A 13149-nucleotide genomic window follows, 5' to 3' on the forward strand; every position below is an offset into this window, starting at 1 on the left:
GTAGAGTAGTGTAGAGTAGACTAGAGTAGAGTAGTGTAGTGTAGAGTAGTGTAGTGTAGAGTAGTGTAGTGTAGTGTAGAGAAGAGTAGACTAGAGTAGTGTAGAGTAGTGTAGTGTAGAGAAGAGTAGACTAGAGTAGAGTAGTGTAGAGTAGTGTAGTGTAGTGTAGAGTAGAGTAGTGTAGAGTAATGTAGTGTAGAGTAGTGTAGAGTAGACTAGAGTAGAGTAGTGTAGAGTAGTGTAGTGTAGAGTAGTGTAGTGTAGAGAAGAGTAGACTAGAGTAGTGTAGAGTAGTGTAGAGTACAGTAGTGTAGACTAGAGTAGAGTAGACTCGACTAGAGTAGTGTAATGTAGTGTAGAGTAGAGTAGTGTAGTGTAGTGTAGTGTAGAGTAGACTAGAGTAGTGTAGAGTAATATAGTGTAGAGTAGTGTAGAGTAGAGTAGAGTAGAGTAGTGTAGTGTAGAGTAGTGTAGAGTAGAGTAGTGTAGAGTAGAGTAGTGTAGAGTAGTGTAGTGTAGTGTAATGTAGAGTAGTGTAGAGTAGTGTAATGTAGAGTAGAGTAGTGTAGTGTAGAGTAGTGTACAGTAGTGTAGAGTAGAGTAGAGTAGTGTAGAGTAGAGTAGCCTAGAGTACCCTAGAGTAGTGTAGAGTAATGTAGTGTAGAGTAGAGTAGTGTAGTGTAGAGTAGTGTAGAGTAGTGTAGTGTAGAGTATAGTGTAGTGTAGAGAAGAGTAGACTAGAGTAGTGTAGAGTAGAGTAGAGTAGAGTAGTGTAGACTAGAGTAGAGTAGACTAGACTAGTGTAGAGTAGTGTAATGTAGTGTAGATTAGTGTAGTATAGAGTAGTGTAGAGTAGTGTAGAGTAGAGTAGTGTAGAGTAGTGTAGTATAGAGTAGTGTAGAGTATTGTAGAGTAGACTAGAGTAGTGCAATATAGTGTAGAGTAGTGTAGTGTAGTGTAGAGTAGTGTAGAATAGAGTAGAGTAGTGTAGAGTAGTGTAGAGTAGTGTAGTGTAGTGTAAAGTAATGTAGTGTAGAGTAGACTAGACTAGAGTAGTGTAGAGTAGTGTAGTATAGAGTAGTGTAGAGTAGAGTAGAGTAGACTAGAGTAGTGTAGAGTAATATAGTGTAGAGTAGTGTAGAGTAGTGTAGAGTAGTGTAGTGTAGAGTAGTGTAGTGCAGTGTAGTGTAGAGTAGAGTAGTGTAGAGTAGTGTAGTGTAGTGTAGTGTAGAGTAGTGTAGAGTAGTGTAGTGTAGAGTAGTGTAGAGTATTGTAGAGTAGACTAGAGTAGTGTAGAGTAATATAGTGTAGAGTAGTGTAATGTAGAGTAGAGTAGAGTAGTGTAGAGTAGTGTAATGTAGTGTAGTGTCGAGTAGGAGTAGTGTAGAGTAGAGTAGTGTAGAGTATTGTAGAGTAGACTAGAGTAGTGTAGAGTAATATAGTGTAGAGTAGTGTAATGTAGAGTAGAGTAGAGTAGAGTAGTGTAGAGTAGTGTAATGTAGTGTAGTGTCGAGTAGGAGTAGTGTAGAGTAGAGTAGTGTAGAAATGTTTCTTACATCCTCTAGTTCTGCCTTAACCGGGTCGTCACAGGGCCTGACAAAAATAAAAATAATTACAAAAATAAACACATTTATCATTGACCAGCCGTGATATTTTCAAACCCAGAGTTTCCACACACACACACACACACACACACACACACACACACACACACACACACACACACACACACACACACACACACACACACACACACACACACACACACACACACACACACACACACACACACACACACACAGAGAGAGAGAGATGCTTACAGTGTCTCGGCCTGTTTCTCTGAGAACACTCGTAGGCAGAAGTCCCCGTTCAGGTTGGCCTCGAAGGTGGAGGGGACGATGAGGTATTCTCCTGGGGGCAGTTTGAAGCGGGTGCTGACCTCTCTCAGGTTGATGAAGGTCTCCGAACGGGCCGTCTGGGCGTGAGACAGGAAGTAGTTCTTATCCAGGTGGACCTCCCGCTGGCCGTGGAACTGTTCTGGCACCTGGGATTAGAGAGCAAGGAGACACAAGCAGATGAAACCAGAAACACAATCAGAAACACATGAATAACAAACAATAACATTTGTTACTGTTCTTACTCAATGCATCAAACAGACAGAAAACTAAATCAACAACTACACAAAACAATATTTGTATATAGTTGTAGATATACTAGGAGAGTATATTTGTATATATTGTATATAGTTGTAGATATACTGGGAGAGTATATTTGGATATATTGTATATAGTTGTAGATATACTGGGAGAGTATATTTGTATATATTGTATATAGTTGTAGATATACTGGGAGAGTATATTTGGATATATTGTATATAGTTGTAGATATACTGGGAGAGTATATTTGGATATAGTTGTAGATATACTAGGAGAGTATATATTGTATATAGTTGTAGATATACTGGGAGAGTATATTTGTATATAGTTGTAGATATACTGGGAGAGTATATTTGGATATATTGTATATAGTTGTAGATATTCTGGGAGAGTATATTTGTATATATTGTATATAGTTGTAGATATACTGGGAGAGTATATTTGGATATAGTTGTAGATGTACTGGGAGAGTATATTTGTATATAGTTGTAGATATACTGGGAGAGTATATTTGTATATATTGTATATAGTTGTAGATATACTGGGAGAGTATATTTGTATATATTGTATATAGTTGTAGATATACTGGGAGAGTATTTTTGGATATATTGTATATAGTTGTATATATAGTGGGAGAGTATATTTGGATATAGTTGTAGATATACTGGGAGAGTATATTTGGATATAGTTGTAGATATACTAGGAGAGTATATTTGGATGTAGATATACTGGGAGAGTATATTTGTATATATTGTATATAGTTGTAGATATACTAGGAGAGTATATTTGTATATATTGTATATAGTTGTAGATATACTAGGAGAGTATATTTGGATGTAGAGTATATTTGTATATATTGTATATAGTTGTAGATATACTGGGAGAGTATATTTGGATATAGTTGTAGATATACTGGGAGAGTATATTTGTATATAGTTGTAGATATACTGGGAGAGTATATTTGTATATATTGTATATAGTTGTAGATATACTAGGAGAGTATATTTGTATATATTGTATATAGTTGTAGATATACTAGGAGAGTATATTTGGATGTAGATATACTGGGAGAGTATATTTGTATATATTGTATATAGTTGTAGATATACTAGGAGAGTATATTTGGATGTAGAGTATATTTGTATATATTGTATATAGTTGTAGATATACTAGGAGAGTATATTTGTATATATTGTATATAGTTGTAGATATACTAGGAGAGTATATTTGGATGTAGAGTATATTTGTATATATTGTATATAGTTGTAGATATACTAGGAGAGTATATTTGTATATAGTTGTAGATATACTAGGAGAGTATATTTGTATATATTGTATATAGTTGTAGATATACTAGGAGAGTATATTTGGATGTAGAGTATATTTGTATATATTGTATATAGTTGTAGATATACTGGGAGAGTATATTTGTATATAGTTGTAGATATACTGGGAGAGTATATTTGTATATATTGTATATAGTTGTAGATATACTAGGAGAGTATATTTGTATATATTGTATATAGTTGTAGATATACTAGGAGAGTATATTTGGATGTAGATATACTGGGAGAGTATATTTGTATATATTGTATATAGTTGTAGATATACTAGGAGAGTATATTTGGATGTAGAGTATATTTGTATATATTGTATATAGTTGTAGATATACTAGGAGAGTATATTGTATATAGTTGTAGATATACTAGGAGAGTATATATTGTATATAGTTGTAGATATACTGGGAGAGTATATTGTATATAGTTGTAGATATACTGGGAGAGTATATTGTATATAGTTGTAGATATACTGGGAGAGTATATATTGTATATAGTTGTAGATATACTGGGAGAGTATATATTGTATATAGTTGTAGATATACTGGGAGAGTATATATTGTATATAGTTGTAGATATACTGGGAGAGTATATTGTATATAGTTGTAGATATACTAGGAGAGTATATTTGTATATATTGTATATAGTTGTAGATATACTGGGAGAGTATATATTGTATATAGTTGTAGATATACTGGGAGAGTATATTGTATATAGTTGTAGATATACTGGGAGAGTATATTTGTATATATTGTATATAGTTGTAGATATACTGGGAGAGTATATTGTATATAGTTGTAGATATACTGGGAGAGTATATATTGTATATAGTTGTAGATATACTGGGAGAGTATATATTGTATATAGTTGTAGATATACTGGGAGAGTATATTGTATATAGTTGTAGATATACTGGGAGAGTATATATTGTATATAGTTGTAGATATACTGGGAGAGTATATTGTATATAGTTGTAGATATACTGGGAGAGTATATTTGTATATATTGTATATAGTTGTAGATATACTGGGAGAGTATATTGTATATAGTTGTAGATATACTGGGAGAGTATATTGTATATAGTTGTAGATATACTAGGAGAGTATATTTGTATATATTGTATATAGTTGTAGATATACTGGGAGAGTATATTGTATATAGTTGTAGATATACTAGGAGAGTATATTTGTATATATTGTATATAGTTGTAGATATACTGGGAGAGTATATTGTATATAGTTGTAGATATACTGGGAGAGTATATTGTATATAGTTGTAGATATACTAGGAGAGTATATTTGTATATATTGTATATAGTTGTAGATATACTAGGAGAGTATATTTGGATGTAGAGTATATTTGTATATATTGTATATAGTTGTAGATATACTGGGAGAGTATATATTGTATATAGTTGTAGATATACTAGGAGAGTATCTGATACATACGACACAGAGTGAATGTTCTCATGGATACAATCATCATCATATGCTATGAGCTCCACCTCATAGATGGCGAATCCGATGGTGTGCATGTCCTCTCCTGCTTTCCTCATCCGTCTTCTGTTCTTCTGGATGAGTCCCACCACGAAGCTACAGCCCACCTCATCATCCCCCGGGTCGTCATCCTCTTCCTCCAGCTTGATCTTGAACTGGGGATTCATCCAGAACGTGTCTGTAGGGAACCCGGATTGACAAAGGTCAGGGTGAGGGAGTGAGACTGCATGTTGTGTGGCTGGTGCTCGTATGTAACAGAGTGGAAATTTGATCCCAACCTAGGAACAAACTAACAACCCTCTACACTTTAATGTAACTCAAAGAAGCACCATCAATACCACTGACCCAGAGAAGACGAGGTGTTTCAGGGTCTAGGTCTTCCTAGAGAAGACTAGGTGTTTCAGGGTCTTCCTAGAGAAGACTAGGTGTTTCAGGGTCTTCCTAGAGAAGACTAGGTGTTTCAGGGTATTCCTAGAGAAGACGAGGTGTTTCAGGGTCTTCCTAGAGAAGACGAGGTGTTTCAGGGTCTTCCTAGAGAAGACGAGGTGTTTCAGTGTCTTCCTAGAGAAGACGAGGTGTTTCAGGGTCTTCCTAGAGAAGACGAGGTGTTTCAGGGTCTTCCTAGAGAAGACGAGGTGTTTCAGGGTCTTCCTAGAGAAGACGAGGTGTTTCAGGGTCTTCCTAGAGAAGACGAGGTGTTTCAGGGTCTTCCTAGAGAAGACGAGGTGTTTCAGTGTCTTCCTAGAGAAGACGAGGTGTTTCAGGGTCTTCCTAGAGAAGACGAGGTGTTTCAGGGTCTTCCTAGAGAAGACGAGGTGTTTCAGGGTCTAGGTCATCTGATCTCACAGAAGAATACTGGTGTCACATACTTCCTAGAGAAGACTAGGTGTTCCTTCATACTGCAGTTCTTCCTAGAGAAGACTTTTCAGTGTCTTCCTAGGGACGTTGTCTCCTGCATACTGCAGTTCTTCCTAGAGAAGACTTACAGGGAGAAGACGAGGTGTGTTCCTGCATACTCTTCCTAGAGAAGACAGGTGTAGACTTACAGGGTTGTTCCTAGAGAAGACTAGGTGTTTCAGGGTCTTCCTAGAGAAGACTAGGTGTTTCAGTGTCTTCCTAGGAAGACGTTGTTCTTCCTAGAGAAGACGATACTTCCTAGCAGTTAGACTTCCAGGGACTAGGTTGTTCCTGAGATACTGTTTCAGTCTAGACTTACAGGGGTTGTTCCTGCATACTTCCTAGCAGTTAGACTGCATACTGCAGGAATTACAGGTAACTTGTTCCTGCATACTGCAGTTAGACTTACAGGGGTTGTTCCTGCATACTGCAGTTAGACTTACAGGGGTTGTTCCTGCATACTGCAGTTAGACTTACAGGGGTTGTTCCTGCATACTGCAGTTAGACTTACAGGGGTTGTTCCTGCATACTGCAGTTAGACTTACAGGGGTTGTTCCTGCATACTGCAGTTAGACTTACAGGGGTTGTTCCTGCATACTGCAGTTAGACTTACAGGGGTTGTTCCTGCATACTGCAGTTAGACTTACAGGGGTTGTTCCTGCATACTGCAGTTAGACTTACAGGGGTTGTTCCTGCATACTGCAGTTAGACTTACAGGGGTTGTTCCTGCATACTGCAGTTAGACTTACAGGGGTTGTTCCTGCATACTGCAGTTAGACTTACAGGGGTTGTTCCTGCATACTGCAGTTAGACTTACAGGGGTTGTTCCTGCATACTGCAGTTAGACTTACAGGGGTTGTTCCTGCATACTGCAGTTAGACTTACTTACAGGGGTTGTTCCTGCATACTGCAGTTAGACTTACAGGGGTTGTTCCTGCATACTGCAGTTAGACTTACAGGGGTTGTTCCTGCATACTGCAGTTAGACTTACAGGGGTTGTTCCTGCATACTGCAGTTAGACTTACAGGGGTTGTTCCTGCATACTGCAGTTAGACTTACAGGGGTTGTTCCTGCATACTGCAGTTAGACTTACAGGGGTTGTTCCTGCATACTGCAGTTAGACTTACAGGGGTTGTTCCTGCATACTGCAGTTAGACTTACAGGGGTTGTTCCGGCATACTGCAGTTAGACTTACAGGGGTTGTTCCTGCATACTGCAGTTAGACTTACAGGGGTTGTTCCTGCATACTGCAGTTAGACTTACAGGGGTTGTTCCTGCATACTGCAGTTAGACTTACAGGGGTTGTTCCTGCATACTGCGGTTAGACTTACAGGGGTTGTTCCTGCATACTGCAGTTAGACTTACAGGGGTTGTTCCTGCATACTGCAGTTAGACTTACAGGGGTTGTTCCGGCATCCTCCTGCGGTCGATCCTTTCCTCCAGGCCCCATCGTAGTTAGACACGCTCCAGTGTTTAACGTCATCAGTGGTCAGTGTGTCAGGGGTCAGAGTGCAGAGCTCCAGACGATGGTAGTGCCTCGTGAAGTCAGAGAAGGACATCCTGTAAAGACAGGAAGAAAACACCAAGTCTGTGAAATATATCCTGTAAAGACATGAAGAAAACACCAAGTCTGTGAAATATATCCTGTAAAGCCATGAAGAAAACACCAAGTCTGTGAAATATATCCTGTAAAAAAAAATATATTTTTTTAAACAGATCGCAAAGCAGTACAGATAAAACCTCTTAACCCAAACAGACACTGGGGATAATGAGCACACAACGTCTATTACGTCTACTATAAGGGAGATATGACAGATACTGAACAGACACAGGAGATGTAATGATGAAGTCATTACGGCCTGGCTTAAAAAAAAGCGGAGATTCTCTATTGAAAGTTATTTTTACTCAAGGACTCGGTTAAATCTAGGTCCGGGAAACTGGTCCTATGAGTTCGGTATTGATGAAGTTACCAGAACTCTCCATCGTCTGCCTTCACGTTGTCCCGCTCAGAAACATCCACGTTGTTCCACTCAGAGGAGCTGGAGAAAGAGAGAGAAGAACCACCTGTTACACTCAATTTAAATTATCTGAGAAAGATTTACTAGATTCATGTTGAACCAAGTGACTGGAAACTGGAAAGCATCGGGGTTTGTGTGTGTGTGTGTGTGTGGGGGGGGTCAATTAGGGATGTGTATCTTTCCTTTTCAAGACGAGAGCCTTTGTTTTTTTGTCTCCCCCCACTTTGGTTCTGAAATCCTCATCAACCCCAAAATAACTTGACATTTTCGCAGATTGAGATTTTGAGCTGGTAATATATTTTAGGGGGAGTCCCTCCCTCCAAAGACCCTTGATCTTGTGTGACAGTGGACAATGCTAATGAATTCAGAGAAGCTACTGTACTCAGGTTCCTTTATAAAGGTAACCTCAGCTTATTGATACACACATACATTGACATAGGGGATCAATACCACCAGGGAGTGATAACATGTATATAAATCAGCCCTGAGGGGGCAGAACTCACTGGGAAACAAAGGGCAGAACTCACTGGGAAACAAAGGGCAGAACTCACTGGGAAACAAAAGGCAGAACTCACTGGGAAACAAAGGGCAGAACTCACTGGGAAACAAAAGGCAGAACTCACTGGGAAACAAAAGGCAGAACAGAAACAAAGGGCAGAACACTGGGAAACAAAGGGCAGAGACTCACTGGGAAACAAAGGGCAGAACTCACTGGGAAACAAAGGGCAGAACTCACTGGGAAACAAAGGGCAGAACTCACTGGGAAACAAAGGGCAGAACTCACTGGGAAACAAAGGGCAGAACTCACTGGGAAACAAAGGGCAGAACTCACTGGGAAACAAAGGGCAGAACTCACTGGGAAACAAAGGGCAGAACTCACTGGGAAACAAAGGGCAGAACTCACTGGGAAACAAAGGGCAGAACTCACTGGGAAACAAAGGGCAGAACTCACTGGGAAACAAAGGGCAGAACTCACCGGGAAACAAAGGGCAGAACTCACCGGGAAACAAAGGGCAGAACTCACTGGGAAACAAAGGGCAGAACTCACCGGGAAACAAAGGGCAGAACTCACTGGGAAACATGCGTGCTGTGTTCCCGTTGTCAACTTCTGTCTACAATTCCATTCATAAAGGAATGATTGATTTACTTAAAGATATTGTCTGAATGCTAATTTCACCAATGAGCCAATGATTGACAAGGAACAAGGAACGAACCGCCAACAGTATCAATATTTATCATTTACAAATTAGCCACGACATAGCCAATGAATATATAGCACAATTTTGGATTCCACCTCCCCCAAATCTCAAGATCTAATGGATTCCACCCCCTCCCCATCTCAAAATCTAATGGATTCCACCCCCCCATCTCAAAATCTAATGGATTCCACCCCCCCCCATCTCAAAATCTAATGGATTCCACCCCCCCATCTCAAAATCTAATGGATTCCACCCCCCCCCCATCTCAAAATCTAATGGATTCCACCCCCCCAAATCTCAAAATCTAATGGATTCCACCCCCCATCTCAAAATCTAATGGATTCCACCCCCCAAATCTCAAAATCTAATGGATTCCACCCCCCATCTCAAAATCTAATGGATTCCACCCCCCCCAATCTCAAAATCTAATGGATTCCACCCCCTCCCAAATCTCAAAATCTAATGGATTCCACCCCCATCTCAAAATCTAATGGATTCCACCCCCCAAATCTCAAAACCTAATGGATTCCACCCCCCCCAAATCTCAAAATCTAATGGATTCCCCCCCCCAAATCTCAAAATCTAATAGATTCCACCCCCCCAAATCTCAAAATCTATATGGATTCCACCCCCCCAAATCTCAAAATCTAATGGATTCCACCCCCCAAATCTCAAAATCTAATGGATTCCCCCCAAATCTCAAAATCTAATAGATTCCACCCCCCAAATCTCAAAATCTAATGGATTCCACCCCCCCAATCTCAAAATCTAATGGATTCCACCCCCCAAATCTCAAAATCTAATGGATTCCAACCCCCCAAATCTCAAAATCTAATGGATTCCACCCCCCCAATCTCAAAATCTAATGGATTCCACCCCCCCACTCCCCCAATCTCCAAATCGAATGGATTCCACCCCCCCATCTCAAAATCTAATGGATTCCACCCCCCAAATCTCAAAATCTAATGGATTCCACCCACCCCCCCCCAAATCTCAAAATCTAATGGATTCCATCCCCCCAATCTCAAGATCTAATGGATTCCACTCCCCCATCTCAAAATCCCTCCTCTGGCTTCATCTCCAAATCAATGGATTCCACCCCCCAATCTCCAAATCTAAAGGATTCCACCCCCCCAATCTCCAAATCTAATGGATTCCACCCCCCCATCTCTCAAAATCTATATGGATTCCACATTCCCCGATTCTCAAAATCTATATGGATTCCACCCCCCATTCAATCTCGAAATCTATATGGATTCCACCCCCCCGCCAATCTCAAAATCTGATGGATTCCACCCCCCAAATCTCAAAATCTAATGCAATCTCAAAATCTAATGGATTCCACCTGACCCCCCCCAAATCTCAAAATCGAATGGATTCCACACCCCGTATCTCAAAAACTAATGGATTCCACCCCCCCATCTCAAAATCTATATGGACCCCCCCCCATCTCAAAATCTTTAGTGAGCTTCTTTTCTCCTCTGGCTTCAGGGGTGCGGCTCACAAAATTATCATTCAGGGGACTGAGACGAGTATCATTCAGGGGACTGAGACGTATCATTCAGGGGACTGAGACGCGTATCATTCAGGGGACTGAGACGAGTATCATTCAGGGGACTGAGACGAGTATCATTCAGGGGACTGAGACGCGTATCATTCAGGGGACTGAGACGAGTATCATTCAGGGGACTGAGACGCGTATCATTCAGGGGACTGAGACGCGTATCATTCAGGGGACTGAGACGCGTATCATTCAGGGGACTGACGAGTATCATTCAGGGGACTGACGCGTATCATTCAGGGGACTGAGACGCGTATCATTCAGGGGACTGAGACGAGTATCATTCAGGGGACTGAGACGTATCATTCAGGGGACTGAGACGCGTATCATTCAGGGGACTGAGACGTATCATTCAGGGGACTGAGACGCGTATCATTCAGGGGACTGAGACGAGTATCATTCAGGGGACTGAGACGTATCATTCAGGGGACTGAGACGAGTATCATTCAGGGGACTGAGACGAGTATCATTCAGGGGACTGAGACGTATCATTCAGGGGACTGAGACGTATCATTCAGGGGACTGAGACGAGTATCATTCAGGGGACTGAGACGCGTATCATTCAGGGGACTGAGACGCGTATCATTCAGGGGACTGAGACGTATCATTCAGGGGACTGAGACGCGTATCATTCAGGGGACTGAGACGCGTATCATTCAGGGGACTGAGACGAGTATCATTCAGGGGACTGAGACGCGTATCATTCAGGGACTGAGACGCGTATCATTCAGGGGACTGAGACGCGTATCATTCAGGGACTGAGACGCGTATCATTCAGGGGACTGAGACGAGTATCATTCAGGGGACTGAGACGAGTATCATTCAGGGGACTGAGACGCGTATCATTCAGGGGACTGAGACGCGTATCATTCAGGGACTGAGACGCGTATCATTCAGGGGACTGAGACGTATCATTCAGGGGACTGAGACGCGTATCATTCAGGGGACAGAGACGAGTATCATTCAGGGACTGACGCGTATCATTCAGGGGACTGAGACGTATCATTCAGGGGACTGAGACGCGTATCATTCAGGGGACTGAGACGCGTATCATTCAGGGGACTGAGACGAGTATCATTCAGGGGACTGAGACGTATCATTCAGGGGACTGAGACGTATCATTCAGGGGACTGAGACGCGTATCATTCAGGGGACTGAGACGCGTATCATTCAGGGGACTGAGACGCGTATCATTCAGGGGACTGAGACGCGTATCATTCAGGGGACTGAGACGCGTATCATTCAGGGGACTGAGACGCGTATCATTCAGGGGACTGAGACGAGTATCATTCAGGGGACTGAGACGAGTATCATTCAGGGGACTGAGACGAGTATCATTCAGGGGACTGAGACGCGTATCATTCAGGGGACTGAGACGCGTATCATTCAGGGGACTGAGACGAGTATCATTCAGGGGACTGAGACGCGTATCATTTCTTACTTGTCACTCCAGGCCCCAGTCCACTCCACTGTTCCCCAGGGGTTACGCACTCTGACCAGCTTCTCCTTGCGGCCACGGTAGTTCACCTGGTTTAGTAAGGTCATCCATCATACAGTAGTTAGACCCTGCTTTGGGTTCAGACAGATCTCATACACTACGAGGGTTAGACTGGTTCAAGATCTGTTTGTGCTCTATAGCCAACTCATATGGCCGTTGGCCGCTAGGGGGTTGGCCGCTAGGGGGTTGGCCGCTAGGAGGTTGGCCGCTAGGAGGTTGGCCGCTAGGGGGTTGGCCGCTAGGGGGTTGGCCGCTAGGGGTTGGCCGCTAGGGGGTTGGCCGCTAGGGGTTGGCCGCTAGGGGTTGGCCGCAAGGGGGTTGGCCGCTAGGGGGTTGGCCGCTAGGGGGTTGGCCGCTAGGGGTTGGCTGTAAAGCACAAACAGAGCAGTGACCAGGCTCGGATAGTGTGGATATAATGTATCAGATATTGTCTGATGTTACCTCGATAGCCCCGGTCAGAGAGTAGGCGTGTCCTTTCACCAGCTTCTGATTGGTGATGGCCTCCGAGTCTGCCTGGCTGGTGATCTGGAGAGACAGGGAACCACAAACTCTAACTAAACCACGACCAAACTAAATATAACACTCTGATAACAGCTGGACCAAGTAGCTCACAGAACCTACAATAATTATCCATGGAGATTCATGATTCAATTTGCTCTTTAGTCCAGGACTAGAATGAATCTGTGTCCAGGTAACCAGCTCCGAATGTTTACTGCATTTAACCTTCTCACAAACACGCAACCTTCTCACAAACACGCAACCTTCTCACAAACACGCAACCTTCTCACAAACACGCAACCTTCTCACAAACACGCGACCTTCTCACAAACACGCAACCTTCTCACAAACACGCAACCTTCACAAACACGCATCACAAACACGCAACCTTCTCACAAACACGCAACCTTCTCACAAACACGCAACCTTCTCACAAACACGCAACCTTCTCACAAACACGCAACCTTCTCACAAACACGCGTCACAAAC

General features: G+C 42.1%; 1 protein-coding gene and 1 long non-coding RNA gene across 3 annotated transcripts in view; both read right to left on the reverse strand.

The window, feature by feature from the left end:
- LOC118379869 (calpain-2 catalytic subunit-like) overlaps nt 1-13149 on the reverse strand; it is a 63557-nt gene that overhangs the window by 11969 nt on the left and 38439 nt on the right. For both annotated transcript variants that reach the window (XR_008077840.1, XM_052477526.1), the window contains exons 6-12: nt 12604-12687; nt 12106-12191; nt 7857-7925; nt 7286-7446; nt 4998-5167; nt 1821-2044; nt 1557-1593 (exon numbers count right to left, since the gene is read on the reverse strand). Coding sequence is in view for 1 of the 2 variants with exons in the window: in XM_052477526.1 (XP_052333486.1) it covers nt 1557-1593; nt 1821-2044; nt 4998-5167; nt 7286-7446; nt 7857-7925; nt 12106-12191; nt 12604-12687 (831 nt within the window). In the remaining variant the exon portion in view is untranslated. The remainder of the gene's footprint in view (nt 1-1556; nt 1594-1820; nt 2045-4997; nt 5168-7285; nt 7447-7856; nt 7926-12105; nt 12192-12603; nt 12688-13149) is intronic.
- Nucleotides 12695-13149, reverse strand: part of LOC127911309 (uncharacterized) — a 1605-nt gene continuing 1150 nt past the window's right edge. Inside the window, exons 2-3 of the long non-coding RNA XR_008077841.1 lie at nt 13068-13149; nt 12695-12885 (exon numbers count right to left, since the gene is read on the reverse strand). The exon at nt 13068-13149 is cut by the window's right edge and continues 396 nt beyond it. This is a non-coding gene — a long non-coding RNA (uncharacterized LOC127911309). The remainder of the gene's footprint in view (nt 12886-13067) is intronic.

The sequence above is a fragment of the Oncorhynchus keta genome, chromosome 24 (genome assembly GCF_023373465.1).
Source record: "Oncorhynchus keta strain PuntledgeMale-10-30-2019 chromosome 24, Oket_V2, whole genome shotgun sequence".
Taxonomy (NCBI): domain Eukaryota; kingdom Metazoa; phylum Chordata; class Actinopteri; order Salmoniformes; family Salmonidae; genus Oncorhynchus; species Oncorhynchus keta.